General features: G+C 35.3%; 2 protein-coding genes and 1 pseudogene across 3 annotated transcripts; 2 read left to right on the forward strand and 1 right to left on the reverse strand.

Annotated features, from left to right (window-relative positions):
• The first annotated feature begins 4,501 nt into the window (after window positions 1-4,501).
• Window positions 4,502-6,105, forward strand: LOC144546640 (UDP-glycosyltransferase 88F3 pseudogene; annotated as a pseudogene).
• Window positions 6,106-9,129: 3,024 nt separating this feature from the next.
• On the reverse strand, window positions 9,130-11,884 carry LOC144546877 (uncharacterized). 2 transcript variants are annotated; one of them, XM_078295462.1, is made up of 4 exons: window positions 11,493-11,884; window positions 10,917-11,155; window positions 10,446-10,529; window positions 9,130-10,361 (listed from the first exon to the last, which is right to left on the reverse strand). In XM_078295462.1, exons 1-3 carry the CDS (start codon window positions 11,618-11,620, stop codon window positions 10,447-10,449), a joined length of 450 nt encoding a protein of 149 aa, XP_078151588.1. In that variant the 5' UTR covers window positions 11,621-11,884; the 3' UTR covers window positions 9,130-10,361; window position 10,446. The 2 variants fall into 2 exon arrangements, with proteins under 2 accessions (XP_078151588.1, XP_078151589.1); XM_078295463.1 differs by lacking the exon at window positions 10,446-10,529.
• A 4,014-nt stretch (window positions 11,885-15,898) lies between these two features.
• LOC144547103 (small ribosomal subunit protein RACK1-like) lies at window positions 15,899-18,111 on the forward strand. The gene is made up of 5 exons (XM_078295711.1): window positions 15,899-16,158; window positions 16,635-16,862; window positions 17,221-17,534; window positions 17,614-17,719; window positions 17,847-18,111. The coding sequence occupies exons 1-5, from the start codon at window positions 15,916-15,918 to the stop codon at window positions 17,997-17,999; spliced, it is 1,044 nt and encodes a 347-aa protein (XP_078151837.1). The 5' UTR covers window positions 15,899-15,915; the 3' UTR covers window positions 18,000-18,111.
• Window positions 18,112-20,203: the final 2,092 nt, after the last annotated feature.

A 20,203-nucleotide genomic window follows, 5' to 3' on the forward strand; every position in this document is an offset into this window, starting at 1 on the left:
CCAGACTAGGACAGCCACCACTCAGAGGTCCTGAAAAAACGTCAGTGTATGAAGCCAGAGAAGAAAGAGAAAAGAGGAGGAGAAAAAAGACAACACATAACAAACGCCAACAAACAGCCAACGGACAACATATGAAGTAAGTATCTATATGTATAACTCAATCCATCCACTCTTCCATTGCCAAGGAGGGAAAGAGAGCTCGAAAGAAGATAAGAAAGAACGAACCGCTTGTCGTGAAGAATAAAAGCCCCCCAGAAAGGTGACGCGAAGAGCTGGAACCATATCCAAGAAGTGAAAACACCGAAAAATGATGACCAAATCCACTGGATGGAAGCACTTGCTCGAATAAAAGCGAAGCAATAAACGGTGACCAGAGCTACTAAGCGAAAACAACAAGGAAAATGACCAGATCCACCAAACTCAGAGAAAAGAAAGAAGTAAAAAAGTATGAGGCAGAGTGCGCGCTCTCCTCCTTTCGCCAGCTTAACCACGAAGTGAAATCCAGAGTAGCGGCCGTACATAACTACATATTAGTGGTGCATAGGTAGAGGTGTAAACGGATACAAATAATCCAATTTGTATTCGCTTTATATCTGGATATTATCCGAATCCGGATTAAACGGATACGGATAATTGCGGATACAGATACAGATATTTTTTTTTGTATATGATGAAATAATGGCGGATACAAATAAGGACAATTTTATGAAGGTGAATATCCATATCTGTATCTGTAATTATTCCGATCTGAAATTGTTCCTAATTGGCTTCAACTTTACTGCTCTGGATATAAGTTGTTATATAATTTCTCATATTCATTGTAGTCTTAGTTGTGGGATAAATGATAATACGATCTGATTTCTAATTTAATATCTTTTTGACTGGAGATGGTGCTACAATAGCGCTATTTTTTTTTTTTATCTCAATTTTTCACTCTCCATTCTTTTCCATTCAAAACTTTAACCCATAAATGTAGTATATTTTTAGTCTATGTTAAATTGATTTTAGTCATTGTTTCATGACAACAACAATGCACTCTTTTGTATCTTAAATTGTATAACTCAATTATCCGATAATTATTCGTTTCGTATTCATATTCAAATCTGTATTCGTAAATTATTCACTCTTTATATATATCCGTTTAAATCAGATTTAGTTTTAAATTTTGATATCCATTTACTATCTATATCCATATCAGCTCATTAAAAGTCGGATATGAATATCCTATTAGCATTATCCGCTCCAAATCCGCTCCGTTTACACCCAGCATAAGTAACTGCCGATTTTTTTTTTTGGTTACATGCGCTAAAAGTGAATCCTTAGAATATTTTATTTCTTATTTGTTTTGGAAATGTCTTCGTTAGATTAAGAAAGATGATGCGGGGCCGAGATATAGGATTAAAAAATTTGGGCCGAAAGGTTTGTATGGGTCGTATGCTGGAGAACAATCCAAAGAATATTACAGAGCCCCGACCCCAGCCGGCCAGACCTCGATTCATTTTCACAAGAGTTCATAAACCGTAATCATGGGCACCACAAGGAGCATATCCTCTACAGTGGCCTATGAAAAGTAGTATTAAATTTTAATCAGCATTAAAGAGTTCATACTCAGTTGTCTTAATTCATAGATGATAATATATAAGAGAAATATTCTGATTCCCTGAGTCATTATAGCTGACCACATCTCCCAAGTAATTTAACAGAAAAAACATTGCAATGTTATCTAACTTTCATTCTTATCGCTAATATCCAAACATTTAAAGCTATGTTTATAACTTTTTAAAATGTTACTCGCAAGCATTTAAACTTATATCCGAAAGAATTTCTAGATAGTTTTAATTTTTAACTACTTTTGTTTTCAAGCAAAAAATAAATATTTTTTTCACCCATATATTTTTTAATTTTTTTATCTAATCATTCTAATACATTTTTCCGACGGTCCGTGATAAATTTTACGAATCTAAAAATACAAACATTGTCTATTCGATTTTATTTTTCAAATAAGATCCATGAAGAAATACTTTTGAGTAATTTTGAATTCATTTGTTTTTTTTTAAAAGTAAAACTCATGAGCACTTTAAATTTTTCAGTTTTTAAATCTCAGTCTACAACCATTAAAATTGTCAAGGCTTTGTACATGAGGTTTATATGCTTCATGAGTTTTGTACATGCAGTGTTATTGTTGAGGTTTATACGATTTGAAGTATTATTGTTGAGATTTAAATTCTTTATACATGAGGTTTATACGAAAGATTTGAAGGCTTGTAAACAGAGGTTTAAATTATTTTGAAGCAAAAAAAAAAAAAAAAAAACTGAGAGCATCTACATTCCTGAAACTATTAGAGTTTCTAATCTGATGTAGCAGTTTCTAATCCAGTTTCAGGGATGTGGGAGAGTTTCTTATTTAGAAACTATGCAGGAAAGTTTCTTATTAAGAAACTGTTTATAAACTTTATGTTGGTCAAATGATTGGCTCAAATTGTTTCTCCTTTTTAATTTGTTGCTGACGTGGCTTAATAGAAACTCTAAAATGAGTTTCAGGGATGTGAGAGTTAGAAACTTTAGAGACCATAATTTCTAAAAAGTAGTTAATAGTTATTTAGAAATCCTATTGAGTTTTAGGGATGTAGATGCTCTGAAAGTGAAGGAGATTCAAAGTGGTTAAAAAAAAGACGACACAAATATAGCTTGAAAGTTATTCTTTATTGATTTAATTTGAAAGAGAAAATCGAGTAAAAAACGTTCGTATTTTTACATTCGCAAAATTCATCATGGGTCGTCGAAGAAAATGGACGAGAATAATCAGAGGAAAAAAAAAAGGTGGATGAAAATAATATTTTCTCTTTTGACTTGAAGACAAAAGTAGTTAAGAGTTAAAACTATCTAAATTTAGAATTTAAATGATTTCAGATAAATGTTTAAATACTTGCGAGTAAAATTTTAAAATATTATAAACAGAGCTTTAAACGTTTGGATATTAATGCTGGAAATAGAAGTTAAATAATATTGAAATTTTTTTTATGTTAAACCACTTGGGAATGTGTTCAGAAATTTTGTTTGGAGTACAATTATTAGGCTCTAATATATAAATAAACTTAATTAATTTAGAAATAGAAGTGCTTTAAAACTCAGGCATAATTAAGATTTCAAACAAAAGAAGCATGAAGCAAGAGATCTTAATCTGAATTAATTTTCGGAAAATTTTGAGCGATTTAATAACCTAAAAGAGCTTTAAAGAAGCTTAAGAAGACTCATCTCCTGCTCCACAACGCCTATTCTATCTCATCACATGAGATTAGTCAAAAGTATTTCAGACATATTTAGATTATAGGGGGACACTTTAAGATTTGTGCATATATAAATGAAACCGCTCGGGCATAAACTTACCCTGTGAGGTACCTTACGTGTGATTCGAATTCCACCACAGAGATAGGTATTGAACCATGAGACGATCAGAGGAATTTTGCATCACTAACATGAATTAAGCTTCTTTATTTTTTTATGAAAGAAAAATATGAGGGATTGAGGGTTAAACCCTCAAATTCCATTAATGCTCACACCAGTGGTGTGATTAAAAAATTTTGTACAAAAATTATATTTACAAGAAAACCAGGTAAAGAGGAAAAAAAAAAAAAAATTAAAGTAGCCGCATTGGTCTACATCTCAGAAACCAGTCTGACATCCTGAATTATATCCCAAGTTAACTGAGTTGAGTTTTCTCCACTTCTTGAAATATTCTTTTGCATCTTTTTCTCCATATAGCAAACATCATTGCCAACTGTGTTCTTCTCATCATTTTCAGTTTAGATTCCAACCAACTATAATTCCCTTGAACAAAGAACTGGCACTGCCTTAACTCCGGCTTTCTTTCCTGCATCTCTTTTTACCAGTACAGCCGAATTAAGCTTCTTCATATTTTATCAATAAATTATTTTTCTTTATTTTTTACTGTTTCGGCTGTATTTGCAATTTTTACGTATATATTAAACTTTGTATCAGTGCAAAAACAAGATGAAGAGGCCAATATAGTTTCTTAATTTTGTTTTTTTTCTAAGAATGGAGTTGGTTATAGTATCGCATCCTATTTTGTTGAAATAAACGAAAGAGTACGAAAACAGAAGAAATACAAAAAAGAAATGCACAAGATGTGCAGGAAACTAACTTGTGCAGGAAACCACCTAAAGAGTTTAAAAACAGCTGGAGAACACAAAAACAAATGTACAAGACGTGCAGAAACCAATTATTGAAAATGAACAAATAAATGCACAAGGGCAGGCAGGTAAACTTGATGTCACCAAAACTTATACGAAAAGAAACAGAAAGTCAAAAGTCAAAACCACTAAACTACTTGTTCCTCAAGTTGGATATGTTTTTATTCTAAATGATACCACACTTTTTCTAATGCCGGATAAAAATAATGCAAGTGTCAGTTGTCTTGTATCATTGATAAAAATGAAAATACTTTTTTTTTATCCCGTTAATTTCACGAAGGAGAAAACTAGTCTTTTCCAAAGTAACTAAGCAACTTGTTTTTTTCTCCCACAATTAACTGGTTGTAAGAAATCATCAGCATAACCAACGCTAAACCAACAAGCAATGGTGAAAGAGAGCGTTGTGCTTTACTCTGGTATGGGAGTGGGCCACCTGGTGCTGATGACAGAGCTCGCTAACCTGTTTTACCAGCATGGTTTCTCTGTCACCGTTGTCTCAGCTGATCCTCCAAACAAAACTGGCTCGGCTTACAATTTCATACAGCAGCTCTCCAAACAAAACCAGTTAATTTCATTTCACCCGTGGTAATTCAAAGCGATCCAAACCAGCATCCTATGACCCTCATGTTCGAAGCAATTCATGCAAATAACAGAAATCTTGATGACTTTATCTCATCTATGTCTAGTACAAACAGAATCCGTGCTCTCATTGTTGATGTATTCTGCACTGATGCTCTAGATATAGTTTGTCAGCTCGGTATCCCAGCTTATGTTCACTTTCCATGTGCTGCCTCTGTTCTGGCAATCTATATCCACCTTCCTTTTTTTTACAATACCACTGACACCTCTTTTAAAGACATGGAGTGTACATCTATTGATTTCCCTGGTGTACCTCCAATACCGATTTCTGATATCCCACAAACTTTACAAGACCGTGACACCAAGATATGCCAAACTCGTATCAAGAAATTCAAATAATTAGCTGAAGCTGATGGGATCCTTGTAAACAGTTTCGAATCATTGGAGATGAGAGCCGTCAGAGCATTGAACGAAGGGCTTTGTTTGCCTGGAGGGAAGATGCCACCCGTTTATTTTATCGGCCCGTTTGTGAAGAATGAGAAAAGCGAAGGAATTGAGGAGAGACACATGTGCCTAATGTGGCTCGACTCGCAGCCTAAGGGAAGTGTGATCTTCGTCTGTTTTGGTAGCTTCGTTGCTTTGCCCATCAATCAAATCCACGAAATTGCTATCGGATTGGAAAATAGTTCACAAAGATTCTTGTGGGTCGTGAGGAGTGCAGACAACAAAAGCAAAATGTTCGAGAAACAAGACGATCCAGATCTAGATTCGGTTCTCCCTGAAGGGTTCCTTGACCGCACAAAAAATCAAGGAATGGTGGTCAAGTCATGGGCACCACAGGTAGAGGTGCTGAACCATGCTTCAGTCGGTGGTTTTGTGAGCCATTGCGGATGGAATTCGACACTGGAAACAATAGTATCTGGTGTGCCGATAATATGTTGGCCGATATTTGCAGAGCAGGGGCTGAATAAGGTGTTGTTGACAGAGGAGATCATGGTTGGAGTGGCGATGAATGGTTGCGTCGACGATGATTTTGTGCGAGCAGACGAGGTGGAGGCAAAAGTGAAATGGCTGATGGAGTCAGTAAGGTGGAAGAATGCTAAAAGATCGCATGTTGGTGGTGAAGGAGAAGGCTAATTAAGGAAGCGATTGCCGAACATGGACCGTCAGCAATGGCGTTTATGGGATTGTTGAGAGATCTGAAAATTAGATTGAAAGCAGAGGAGAGATCCTTATAATGAAAGATTGATAATTATGTGATGTACATGTATTGTTGTGATGAATGATTTTTGTGAAGAGATTCATTTTGTCAGGATTGGAGTCACAAATTTGAGAGAATTTTGATTATCAACTTTTATTCTTCTTCGTCCAAACATTTAGTTGGCAGTCCATTAACATTACACAAAATACTCCAAGATTAATCTAAAACATTTTCTAAAAATGCAATTAAATCAATTAAGTTTAAATTAGTCGTAAGTGGTTTGCAGAACTTCGGTATATCTCCCTAAACTTTTTTACATATAAGAAACTTGGAAAATCGTCTATGATTTATTTTGACATATCAGGAACTTTTTTTAATAGTTCTAAACATCCTTTTTATATATAGAAACTAGTTAAATTAACCTGATAGCTTCTCTCGGGTTTAAAAAAAAAAAAACCAGTTAAAAAATATTTTCTACGTTTGAATGTTCATTTAAGGGGGGGGGGTTTAGGATTAAGAGAGAAAACTGATGTACTGTTAATATTAGTATCTGCAAGGTTAATTGTGAAAAAAAAACAAACAAACTAGTGCATCCCGGCATCAGGGAAAAAGTACCGAAATTTTAATTTCTACTATTTTCCAAATAAAAAATTAAATGAAAAAGTTCCATTTTCTGAGGAATTCAAATTCTACCTTAGCCGCAGAACACCAGTGCGGTCTCAAAAACTGAGAGGCCACACTATGCCGATGTAGGTCCAGCCTAGGGGCCACAGAATACAGGTGCAGCCCCATATATATATATATATTTTTTTTTTGGGTTTTTTTTGCAAGTGCACAATTCGATCGAATTTAATTTGAATATTTTTTTTTGGATTTAAAATCTGAACGCATGGATAATTAATAATTGTCGAAACTCTTCTGGTAAAAAAAAAATCTTTTTTTTTTTTCTTATATCAAGAGTTTGATACAGACGTGCATTTTTATTAGCTTATCTTGAATTCAACTTTTATCACACTACCAGAAATAGTCAACATTGTCCACTATGCAGATGTTGCTGGACCCCCATCTGATATCATCATTCAAAAACTAAAATTTCGAAATATAAATATGACATTCGTAAATCGGGAAAAGAATTATAAATATTTTTTTCGACAATACAACTAATATAAAAAAAGTAATAGATGATTATTTTTTTTAACAATCTATTATGTCTGTTGGAATATGAATTTTGTCAGTCCTATATAAATAACTATTGTTCTCAAATAAAGCACCGGTTGTCAAATTCAATGAATTAAAAAATAATTTAATCATCAAAGTGAGAATAATTTGGATATGATAAAAGAATTCTTCTAAATATTTGCTAGTTTATTAAGGAATAATTCGGTATAAAATGGGTAATTATCGAATAACATAATTATAGGCATATTCATATGTTTAGTCACTGAATTCCAATCATTTGGTAATATAATCTGATGTAATTCAGATTATACTTGACATCTGAATTTATACTTGACATATGATGATATGAATGCATGTGTTCAAAAAATTGAGTGGACCCAAGTGTTTAGATTTTCAGACACAAGGCGTTCGAATTTTAAATATTATTGGATTTAACATCTGAACCCATGCATTTCAATGTATTCAAAGGACGCTTCTAGGGCTGCAAACGAATCGAATTGAACTTATCTCAGTTTGAGTTTGGCTTGAATTAATTTCGAACTAAGTTTGGTTTGAATTAATTTCGAATCTATTTTTTTACGAACTCAATTTTGAATATTTTACAAACTTTTTTACGACAAGGAAGAGTGATCGTAGTCGCCGAAAATGAGAGGTGAAAGTCGTCTAGGGTTTTAAAACTGAGAGCAGGAGTTAAGACTTACTAGTTATGATTTATGGTTGAGCGGCCTAATGTTTAACTTTTAAGTCATCAGCGAACATAAGTTATCAACGGTTCACGTTACTTTGAGATTTGAACTAGAATAGTTCGCGAACCTATTTCGAACCAACCAAGTCTAGTTTGAATTTGGTTTGAATTAATTTCGAATCATTTCAAATCAAACTATTTACAAACTTTTTTGAATCAAACTCGAATCGAACCATGAACTACGAATTTTTTGTGCAGCCCTAGACACTTCTTTCAGAATTGATTTTGTTATTTTTCGAAAATCAGAAATAGCAACATTTTCAATATTAAGGCCCGCAAGGCTTCAAGATTTTCATCTTACAGAAAAATCAAGCAAGTTACTTAGCAAGCCCATTTGAGCCTAGAGAGAGATAATAAAAGATCCAGCAGCTCCATCCAACGAAATGTGACTATTGTCAATCAATGAAATTAACTAATTAACAACAATTTTGGACAATAAAAAAAAGTTGATACAATGTTATTTGCTCAAAAAATAATTAAAAATTAATAAACGATAAATATTAATATAAACTATATATGTAGTTCAGATCTTCTATGTTCATGTCTCAATTTTTAATGTTCAAATGGACGATCCAAATCGCTTAATATTATTTACATATTAAAATCTAAGCAAAATTAGGGTGTGATGTGCTAACCAAGAGGGATTGGTGAGCACACCTCCAAATGACTATCAGATTGACTTCGAACTACGAATTCAAACCGTTGAAATCCAAATACTTCGTGAGTAATGTATGTAAATGCAAAAATTTTAATGTTTCGAATTTATTTAGCATATGGTCAAGCGGTCAAAACAATGAACATTTTATAACTTATTTTTTTAATTATTTTATGTATTAATTTTTCATCATTTTTTTTACCGCTTGACCATGTACTAAATGAATTCGAAACTTTAAAATTTTTACATATACATATATCAGCCATGAACTACTCAGATTTCAACGGTTTAGATCCGTAATTCAAATCAATCCAATAGTCTTTTGAAGGTGTGTTCACCAATCCTTCTTGATGAGCACATCACACCTTGGTTTTGCCCTTAAAATTTTATTGGAGACATTTAACATTATTTTTTTTTCTTCTTTTTTTCGAGTAGAAGAAATTATTTTTATTGAACTATCTATAATTTTTTTAGATTCATACATTTTTTTCCCTATCTATAATTGTTGTTATTCCGTATCCATAAACTGAGTCGCGGCTAACTCCATGCGTCGTTTCAGAATTTAAATGTTCCATCAAGATAAAACATCTTAATTGATGCAAAATCTAACTTGAACACATCAACTATTGTTATATCAATTAGCCATTTTAGCCTAGTTATATCAATTAGCACCATACCGGATTGGTAACATACAAAAAATAACCCTATAAAAAGAAGCCAACTTGGCAACTTACATCATGATGCAGTTGATTTCATAACAGAGAAAAAAAGGCTGTTGAGCCAACAAAAGAAATCCACTAACCCTAATTGTTAGACAAAACACAAACTCCAAACCCATTTAACAGCTTAAATACCGTAAAGACGTCATCTAAACCTAGTTGCAATTGGGCCAGGAGATGGAGTATGCACCTCTCCTTTCTTTCTCTTAACCTGACAACAACGTTTTCCCATGGTTTCTCCATCATTAATAGCACTATTCTCATTTGTAATAACCACTATTGAACTCTCATCTGATAAAATTTCAGGTTTTGGCTCATTTTCTTTGGCAGCTTCTGTGTTATCTGACATGGCACCATTGATTTCAGAAGAAGGTGCCTGGTCTGAATTAGCTGGCTTCCGACGAGTTTCGATCATATAATGTGCCACAGATTTGTATCCAAAGTTTCACAACCTACATTTGCAATTATGATAAATTATGACAAACATAGAACATATTTGAAAGATTCAAAACTTCTCACCACACCCCTACAATGAAATCAATTTCTCAGGTAAATACCACATCCCTTTACAAATTTGTCAGGGAAAAGTTCATTTGTACTCCAGTGGGACCGTCAACATACATATCCCCAGTGAAAGTAATCAAAACATCACGTGTGCCCAATATAATACTATTCTAAATAAGATGTTAATTTGTTTCAAGACAAACAATTATTTTCCTAATATGTAAATACCAAGCAAGCAAATTACTATTGATACGTGGTAAACTATAAGAGTTTGATAAAGAGATTGACCAAATTTTATTAATTTTACAGAGGCATTTGTGATATTTCAGTGATCTTCTAGGGGTATTCACAATATCTGCGTTTTGCAGGGGTATTTATCATATTTACACATCTCAGCATGGGACCAAGTTTCTATAAAAATATAACAAAAAAGGTTTCCTTCTTATAGAGAGCTCCAGTGGGGTTCCATCCTTTTTTAAGCCTACATAGGCTGCAATTGCAAATGCCCCTACAAATTGGACACATCCAGTCCGGGTTCTTAATTGCTTCTAGAACATTTTCACCATATCTGTATTGCATTAACAATAAATACAATTAAAATATACTTTAGAAGCTTATAAAATAAGCCAATTACAAATTCACAACAATGCACCTCATATAAAGACAGTCTCCACAGAATTGACCTTGAACAATTTGACATTTGCAGCAGCTGGTAAGATAACCCATAGTCTTTTGTCTGGAAATAATTTATTTTTAAACGAACAAAACTCATGTTAATGAAATCAATATCAATTGAGGCTCCAGTAAGCACCGATTTCACAATATAGCCGCAAATATGATATGACTCAGCCCTAATGAACCCAAATTTGCTAATTAATTTCTCCTGGTAAGCATGGCAATAAAAAACCAGAAAAAATATACAAAAAGAAACTAACTAAAAGGGGACTGCAATTGTTAGAATGAAGTAAATCAAAACCAAAGCTGTTAGTTTTAAAATTACAGAAAGCACAAGTTCATACTGTACATGGTACCATGGTAAAAGTTTTCCAGGGGAAGACTAATTAAGAACCAATTACTGCAACTGCAACTAAAAAATGAGTTAAAAAAAAGGAAAAATGCGTACCTACATTGGTGACATGTTTTCCCTTTGACCGGGTCATAAATGCGCTTGTTATCCTTACCATATCCATCCACAAACAGGGTCCATGGCGCCTCACATGAACCAAGCAATTTCTCATTCTCTTCAGTGTACAACTCCTCTCTCTTCCTTCTCCAATCAATGCTACATCAGATTCGGTAAGATCATCATTGCTTTTCTTGCCATGGACTTCCGTGTAGTTTACCGGCGCCACCTTTTGCAACCTTAATTTTATACACCGGGAAAATTAAAATGTTGTTTTATATAAGATATTGATGTTTGCAGATGATAGTGATATATGGATATATGTCCTCTATTAGCCCAATTAAGTTTTTAATTTTACTATTAACATTCAACTTATTCATTGTTGTTTGCATAATTAGAATGTATATTTTATGCATAGTTAAAATTGCTCGTTTCTTCAATAGGATTAAAACAAAATGTTTAACAAAGATGTGTCACTTGTACTTTGTACTTCTAATTACTCTATCTTTCAGGGGTTTGACGGAAAAAGTCTTAAAACCGCCGCCAAAATCATAACGATAGATAGTATATATATACCTCGAAGAGCGCCTAGAAGGCAAAGAAGGGGTTAATAAATCAACCTTCTTCTTCGATCCATCTGTCGGTAAAAGAACCTGTCTTAGGGTTTGCACTCGAATTAGGGGTTTTGAAAGCACTATTGACATTTCGTGAGAGATTGAGGATGCCAAGCTGTTGCATCCTCTCCATGTTAGACTTGATCCTCTCCTCTCTACACTTTTCGTAATCCACTGCCACTGGAGCTTGATCCATCGATTCAGATTTCAGCAATGGAGTCGGCATCGCTCTCTTTCTCCGTGTACTAGAAGGGTTTAGAGGTGCGATTTCGACCTCGCTTCTATTCTATCGGCTCTCTTAGTCTATCTTTCTTGCTAAAACAATCTCTTTTCTTGCGAGAAGTCAATACACTACTGTGCTTAGAGAGACTCGAAAAAAATTAAATAGGGGCCTTACTGTAATATATAGACCGCTTGGTGGGGCCCACATTTCAGTGATCTCGTCAAGATGCTGAATGAAGAAACCGGTCCATTATACGACTTGCTCGGGGCCCGTTCAGAAAAGAAAACTGCAGTATATCATATTGTTTACTCTTAGAGCATTTAGGATACGAGAAATGAGCCCAGATGTCAGCGTCTAGTAAAATTGTTAAGGATAGTAGACCGAGTCCAGAGAGAGATTTTTCTATTCAAACGGTCGCTTGGAACAGGAGAAGAAGACAGAATAAGATATGAATTTGATTTGATTTATGTGCGTGCGGAACTTTAAGGCGGATCCAACAGATAAGATATGAGTTGAAGATTAAAAGGGAAACAAATATATATATTTTTTTAGAATAAGCCCTTAGGCACATTGTATTAAAAACTCAAACTATTACAAGGTCCTAATATATTAGAAATAAACTCCATCTAAGAAAAAGGTAAGCCTCTTTCAAACTTTAAAAGTAAAAAGTCTAAAATAACAACTAACTCAACAACCTTGAAAACAGCTAACTCCCTATTCCTCTCTATTTCTTGTAAAAATTGTAACTTCAAGGGCCCAGCTGTAAGTTTCCTTTTTTACTCTGACAGCTCTAAATTTTTACCAGTAACCGCTGCAAACCTCCATCTATCTCCCTAATTTCATTTTATTACCAGAGACAACGACTTCCTAACACCAGCTACTCTAAAAGAAAGAAATTTCCATTCAACCTATGCTCTACTTGGAGGTGTGTGATCTGACACTGTATCGGTGTACCAGTGCCCTCCTTCCCTGATCTTCTCGCCCAATTTGCAAGTTCATGCGGTGTCCTCATTGCAATTCTTGTTGTGTGCATTATGAGCACCCTTTCTCCTAATTCTTGTTGCATCATCCAACATCTTTTCACTGTTTCAGCCGCTTGCCATGATGGTAAGTTCTGTGTTTGGTTTTCAAGAGTTGCCTTTACCAGTACCTTGCAGTCAGTAAATACATAGAAAGTACCCTCCTGCCTTGCCTGCATGATGTAATTCAGTGCCTCAAATAAAGCCTCTGCCTCTGCATGAAATGGATCCGTACCCCTCCCTTTTTTGAACTGAACAAATACCAGATCGCCTCTTCTATTGTAAACCGCCATACCAGTACCCCCTCCCCGGCTGTTATCCCATGATCCATCAATTTGGATTACCCTTGCTCCCATTGGTATTCTTTTTTGTTCAGATTCTCTTATCGTTGGGGTGTTAACCTGCTTCTGTATGCCTAATTGCATTGCCATTGCTTTTTTTAAAATGACAGATGGAGTTGCTTTTTTACCCGCTATTACTTCTTCATTTCGTGCTTTCCATAATTCCCACATTATATTACAAAAGATAACAATTTGGTCATCTTCTAAACTGTCAGTGATCATCAACACAGTTTCCACAAAATTAAGTGGTAATGTACCAACTCTGAGAGCCAATTGTGACATAAACCATGTTAATCTCGATATCGGGCAAAAGAACAACATGTGCAAAAGAACAACATGTGTTAACATGGGAGGTTCTCTAACAAATTTTGGTATACGGTGTGCTATATCTATGATCTAATATATTATTCAAATTAAGTGTGTCCTAATTTGAATTTCCTGCTCTGATACCACTTGTTGGTCCCAAAGGCACCTAAAGGGGGGGGGGGGGGGGGGGGGGGGGGGGTGAATAGGTCATTTTTAAATTTTAATCTAAGTTATACAGTTCAAGGGTGTCTTAAAGTTATTTTTGGCGGAAACTTAGAATAACTTTGTTCTAAACTAAAAAAATATAAAATAAGTAAAGTAAGGAGTAGAGTTTAGAGACACTTGACACGAGAGTTGTTTATGGAGTTCGGCACTAACCCCTACGTCTCCGGGGCCCGCGACCTTCGAGATGGTGCGCCTTTCTTTACCCAATGAGAAAGTATTGTAAAGTGGAACCGGTAAGCCCTTACAATCTTCTGGGAAGTCACACAGCCCGAACAAGGAGCACTAAAGGCTCAGGTTGGTTAATCCGATTCGCGAGGACTCAAGGATTGCCGGGGTGAGCACTATAGCTCAAAGCAGTAAATGGATTGATCACGCAAGATCATCACTCTAGGAGTTGTGTAATTGATTGAATAAGCTTGAGATTGATTGTGAGTATTGAAATTTAAGCACACAAGCAACAATGGCTTTCTCTAGATCTGAAAATACGAAATATTAAAGTTGAGGGCGGCTAAAGTGTCAAACCAAACCTTGGAATAGCTTCTATTTATAGAGAGCTGCCAAAAAGGAAGTGAGTGACCTCGACCATTGCAACGGTTCATGGACCATTACAACCGGTAGGGTAGTTCGAACAGGTTTGGCTATGCAACGGTTACTACAACGGTAACTCTCTGACTTATTTTTCTGTCTGGTCCGTGTGATTTGATTTAACGCGGTGCAGTCATTTCTGTGACCTGATTTATTCTGTTGCAACAGTTCATGGACTGTTAAAACGGTAGGCCTCACTTTGTTCAGTCTCAAGCTTATTTTACCAATTTTACAGATTAATTGTCTTTAATCTCGAGTTATGCTTTTGTCATCCATATTCTTGTGCTTTATGACCACATCCTTGATGTTATATTGCAGTTCATCAATTCATCCTCGATGTGTATTTATTGTATCTCTAGCTGTCATGAACCTGCGCATGTCTCAAGAAGGAAAACTGTAAAATGCAGTTATGTATGTTTTGCAAATCCAGTCAAACGAGTAAATCAAGGACTCCAAAAGCCAACATTTGGATATATTAAAAAAAATGAGTATCAATAAGCCCTAAGTAAATTATAAATCTCTAAGGGGTCATTTTGTAATTGGAGGGAGGAACTTGGCACTTTTACCTCTAAGAATATTTATGTAACATATCATTTGAGAAATTTTATTTCGAATGGCTCTTGAATAAAACATTTGTGGAGCTAATACAAGTTTAAAAAAAATAAAAACAAATAACCCTATAGTATTGTTTGCAGTTTTAAAAGTCATGACCAATTTTCCTACTTAACCTCATTGCTTTTAAATAAATTTGTAAGTTTCTCAAGATGGATGGTTTGCATTTTACGTCCAGTCCTAGAAATTCACTTGAGTTCAATTGCTTGAAGACAAGCAAAGTTGTAAGTGTGGGGGGAATTTGATAAGTACAAAAATATATTTATATTTATTCCCTTATACTTATTCTATCTATTGTGGATAATTCATGCCTAGTTTAGCTCACTAAATTGATATTTTGATTACAGGAGCAAATGAAAAAGTTCGGTGAAAAAGGAAAAAAATCATGCAATTTGGACAACTGTGGCAACGTTTGGTATTTTAGCCAGATCTTTTTCATATCAACTCTGAATTGACTGAAACAAAATTATGTGAAAATCTGAGAATGATTTTGTTGTACCCTAAAATGATGCAAATGATTATCTGGACAAAGATAACAGTCAATTCAATCAAATTGACCAATTAACATGTGAATCATATGTTAATTGGTTAAAATCCACAAAATAAGAAATGAAATCCGCAAAATAAAATTCATGATTAAAATCAACACAAATAATATGAATTTTGATATATTATACATTTTCTAAATCAAAATGGTTGAAAAGTTATAGAAATTTGAAAATATGAGGACATGACAGCCTCTGACTGGTGCCACCTGGCCCTGAGTACTCCTAGCAATTAACCTAGTGATCCTGGGTGCAAATTGAGAGTTACAAAGAAAAACCTGGTCATAGGGCCCCAAGTCAGTGAAGGAAATATTATTTCGCTGGAAATCAGAGATGAATGAACATGGTTTGTGAGGTTTGAATACAATGAACGATGCTGTTAATGAAATGGTATGCAAACAACCAAGTCTATCCTAATTTGTTCCGTAATGTGGGTTCAAACCCGTTCCCGTTTTATTAATAAACCATCAGATCCCATCCTCCGCTCTAAACTCAAACCCTAGCCTCCGCCTCTCTTTCTCAGACAACAATGGCGGAAACCCTTATCTTGCGGGGCACGCTACGCCGCCACTCCAACACTGTGACGGCGATCGCCATGCTGACTAACGGACAAAGGAGGATCGTCTCCTCGTCGCGTGACAAGTCTGTGATTGTGTGGAAACTCAACCCTCTTGCCTTGTCAGCCAATGGATTGGTCGAAGAGGGAGACAGCGACTCGATGGCGCTCGGAAAGCCTTTCCGTCGCCTCACTGGCAACGGATATTTTGTCCAGGTATGTAGATGGTTTATCTTATTAGATCTAAGGGGAATTCATTGAAATATAGTTGAATTGTATGAATTTTATTCAATTTGCATCTGAGGTTACTGTTGTACATGTAGATAATGCAACCTTATTGTACGGTTCAATATGCCTGTGCTGGAAATTATTTTAACATAAGTGGAAAGTTGTACCCGTTACACGCGTATGCAATGATTTCTTAGAAAATATGTTATTATTAAGAATATCACGCAAATTTATTAGCTGAAACCATTACATGCACTACTTCCTAAGGTGCGTAATATAGGATCACAAATGAATAATCTAAGTGAATTATATTATCAAACGTTTGACTAATATGATATGAAGCTGTTCTTACAAGTCAATTATTAAACTGAATAACATAGATCAATACATAGTTGGTCCTAACTACGAATTGAAGTAAAAGAAATGCACTTTTAAATCCCTGATGAATTTTTTTACTTGTGCAGGACGTCGTGCTTTCATCAGACTCGAGGTTTGCATTGTCATGTGCCAGGGATGGTGCGATGAGGCTGTGGGACCTGTCGACTGGGACCCTCAAACGGATTTTTGTGGGCCACCTCGAGGAGGTGCTTTCAGTAGCAATATCCTTTGACGATCGTTATATTGTCTCAGCCTCCAGAGACTGCACAATTAAGCTCTGGAACACCCTTGGCGAGTGCCAGTACACCATCATGGTATGAAACAACAGATTTCAATAGGTCTGCAGATTGAACAATAATCAAAATCATGCTTGTTGCTTCTCTGTTGTTTGGTAACAGAAACATCGAAATTTGGTTTATGCCCCTATAAATATGTTGAATATTGTTTCTTGTGGAAAACGTTGAATATTGTTTCTTGCTTATTTAGGGAAAGGATAATTTTGCTATTGGTGTTTGAGTTGATTAATAGAATTTTAGATCAGGATAGTCCTGCTTTTCTATTGTTGATTCACGTCTAATTGTGACCATTATTAATATAAAAGTGGACATGGACATCTTTAGATACATCTCTCTAATATATAGCATATAAGACGGTTGGTATCTTCATTTGCAGCATGCGGATGCTCACAACGATTGTGTGAGCTGTGTGCGCTTCTCCCCCAGTGCCATCGGACGAGAGGCAGTGTTTGTCTCTGGTTCGTGGGATTGCACTGTCAAGGTGTGGAATTTGTCCAACTGCAAGCTTCGCTACAACCTGACAGGCCACAGAGGTTACGTCAATTCTGTTGCTGTCAGTCCTGATGGTTCGGTCTGTGCCAGCGGTGGCAAGGATGGTGTCACTATTCTGTGGGACCTTGCAGAGGGCAAGCGTCTCTACTCCCTTGATGCCGGTGCCATTATTCATTCTCTTTGTTTCAGCCCCAACAGGTATCATTCTGGTTTAAATACATGCTTGATTTAAATGAAATGTTGGTGGGTTTAAACTGAAGTATTGTTGTTGTTTCAGGTACTGGCTGTGTGCAGCGACCGAGAATAGTGTCAAGATTTGGGACCTTGAGAGCAAGTCCATTGTGCAGGACCTCAAGCCCGACCAGCCTCCTAGCAAGAACCAGGTAATTATTTTTATGAATAAATAGTTATATATCTAATGGTTATACTTGGTCATGGTAGATTGTCTTTTGTTGAATCTATTGTATCCAAAGTTTAGTAATTTAACCTCTTTTTGTAATTTCATTGTAGATGTATTGTGCAAGTTTGAACTGGAGTGTAGATGGAAACACCCTTTTCACTGGCTACTCAGATGGCACTATTAGGGTTTGGGGTGTGACAGGTGGTGCAACTACGACAACTAATAGGGACTCAGTGTCTTTGTCAAGTGTTCTGAAATCTTAAATAACTATGGTGGATGTTGGCTCCTAACATTTTACATTTTATTCGCCGTCTTTGATGTTTACTATGTCTAAACAAAATATTGTAAAGGTACAATTTTAATTTTTCTTTTAAATGTTGAGATGTTAATGACTTGTTGATGTTTGTTATTTTTCTTCAATTTTAGAAAGTGTGGCTTCACGCCTTAACCTGATTATTATTTTGCGAATTGCGAATAGCGACTTCCGTATTTTGTTTTCTGCTTTTCTGGACATTGTCGAACTTGGGCTTTGCTGCTACAACTTTTGGAATCTCTGTTTCTATTAGGTTTTTGTGTCTTTATTTGAATCTGATTTTGCCGAATTTTAAACGTTGTTTTTTTGTAAATATTCTCCCCTTTTTTAATGCTGACCTCCTATATCTTCTGGGTAAAATTGTTCACGGGACCCTCTAAACAAAGGACTTTACATACGCATACAAGACGAGCTTATTCATCTTCGAAAATTGTCATTTTTTTTTAACTTTCGTCAATAGACATGTGTCACATCGACCAATCTCGTGTGAATAAATGCTAATTCTGAAGTGGCAAGTGTAAATCATTTGCTAAGCAGGGTTCCACTTCATAATATTTGTTGTGTTTCTATTGGTAGGCATATCCAAAATGGAAGGTCTTGGTTGAGTGAATCGTCCGATTTATTTTTCAGATAAAAAAGGTTGATTATTTATTTATTTTGCTTTTTCTAAGAAAGTAATATTCTTAAGCGTGTTTAAAGGGAACAATCTCTTTTCAAATGGTTAAATTAAGGTTAAGAGAACTCAATTCATAGATAAAACTATCTCAAAGTCCCGAATAAGAATTTAGGAACTAAGATTTGAAAACACTATCATTTGGCTGATAGTTTAGGCACAGTCATCCAGAGATGATTAGAAATTCACTTGGTGGATTTCTTATATGAATATTATAAAATTAAAAACTTGATTTTTATCTTTATCTGATTAATACATAGTAATCCAAAATATCATATTAATACATTAGAGCATCTCCATCCCTGATATTATTAGAGTTTTTAATAGTTCTTATTTTGATTTTACGGATGTGAAAGAGTTTCTTATTTAGAAACTATGCAGGAAAGTTTCTTATTAAGAAACGGTTTATAAGCTCCACGTTGGCCGAATAATGTGGAGTCCCCTTCATGCCGCGACTTGAAGAAATCATGTTCTTTTTTGTCCGCTTGCACTCCCTGTGTGGTTTCCATGTGCCAATTAGGGCTGCTAATGGGCCTATATATTAGCCGAATCATAACCTGTTCAAATTGAGTGGAAGGATAATTGGGCCCAGTCCAAATTGAATGGAAAGAGAAGAAGTCCAAACCATGTCCAAACCAAATTAAACTCAAAATGTCTGAACCAGGCCCGTTTCACGAAAAGACTGTCCGATTAATCAACCGGCCCGGGCCCTGTTCATTTATGTCCGAACAAGTTTGTTCGGCCTGTTGAACTTAATAATTGAATTTTCTTATTCTACGGTTTGACACATTACATTTGACCTTTGTTTTTCTTCTATTAAAATATTATAAATGAAAGGAGAATTCTACCGTTTGACTCAAATTGCATTTGACTTTTTTATTTTCTTCTATTAAAATATCATAACCGAATAAAATATGTTACAAATCATTGCATATTTGAGTAAAGAACTCATTGTAATGTAAATGCTAGCCAAACACGGGTTTGACTTCTTGCTGCTTCTTTGAATATTTTCCTTTTCTCTTGGGGACATTCATGAAGTACTTGGCATCTCTGAATCCGATCTCATGAACCTCAAAGGGTTTCATTTCCCCATTAATCCTCTTCACTTTACTATCTCTCACATATTTCACGTATTGGTGGAGGGTTGAATGGACAACATTTTTCTTATGCAGCCATGGCCGATCTATCAGCGCATTGTAGATTGTATCGACATCAATGATATAGAATTTCATCGCTTCATGGATTCCTCCAATATTGAAGTGTAACTTGACGGCTCCAACTGATTGCTCAGTCTTATGGTTAAAGCCATGGATCGTGATTTTATCTTTGGTATAATAATGGGAACTGAGGATCAGACGATCGAAAGTCTTTTGAGTATAAGGTTTATGAAGGAACCCATGTCAATAAGCATGCGGGTTACTCTCTGGCCTTCACATTCACCAGTTAGGAAGAGCAGTCGGTTGTGATCATTTATACCAACA

Source organism: Carex rostrata, chromosome 30 (assembly GCF_964058835.1).
Source record: "Carex rostrata chromosome 30, lpCarRost1.2, whole genome shotgun sequence".
NCBI classification, from domain to species: Eukaryota; Viridiplantae; Streptophyta; class Magnoliopsida; order Poales; family Cyperaceae; genus Carex; species Carex rostrata.

Bases quoted from the DNA above. Each gene is read 5' to 3' on its own strand.
- LOC144546877 (XM_078295462.1), bottom strand. From the start codon at position 11,620: ATGTCAATAGTGCTTTCAAAACCCCTAATTCGAGTGCAAACCCTAAGA. The intron at 11,156-11,492 runs GTATATATATAC...TATAAAATTAAG, and splicing joins CCTTCTAGGCGCTCTTCGAG to GTTGCAAAAGGTGGCGCCGG. The intron at 10,530-10,916 runs GTACGCATTTTT...AATTATTTCCAG, and splicing joins AAAACATGTCACCAATGTAG to ACAAAAGACTATGGGTTATC.
- LOC144547103 (XM_078295711.1), top strand. From the start codon at position 15,916: ATGGCGGAAACCCTTATCTTGCGGGGCACGCTACGCCGCCACTCCAAC. The intron at 16,863-17,220 runs GTATGAAACAAC...CTTCATTTGCAG, and splicing joins AGTGCCAGTACACCATCATG to CATGCGGATGCTCACAACGA. The intron at 17,535-17,613 runs GTATCATTCTGG...TTGTTGTTTCAG, and splicing joins CTTTGTTTCAGCCCCAACAG to GTACTGGCTGTGTGCAGCGA.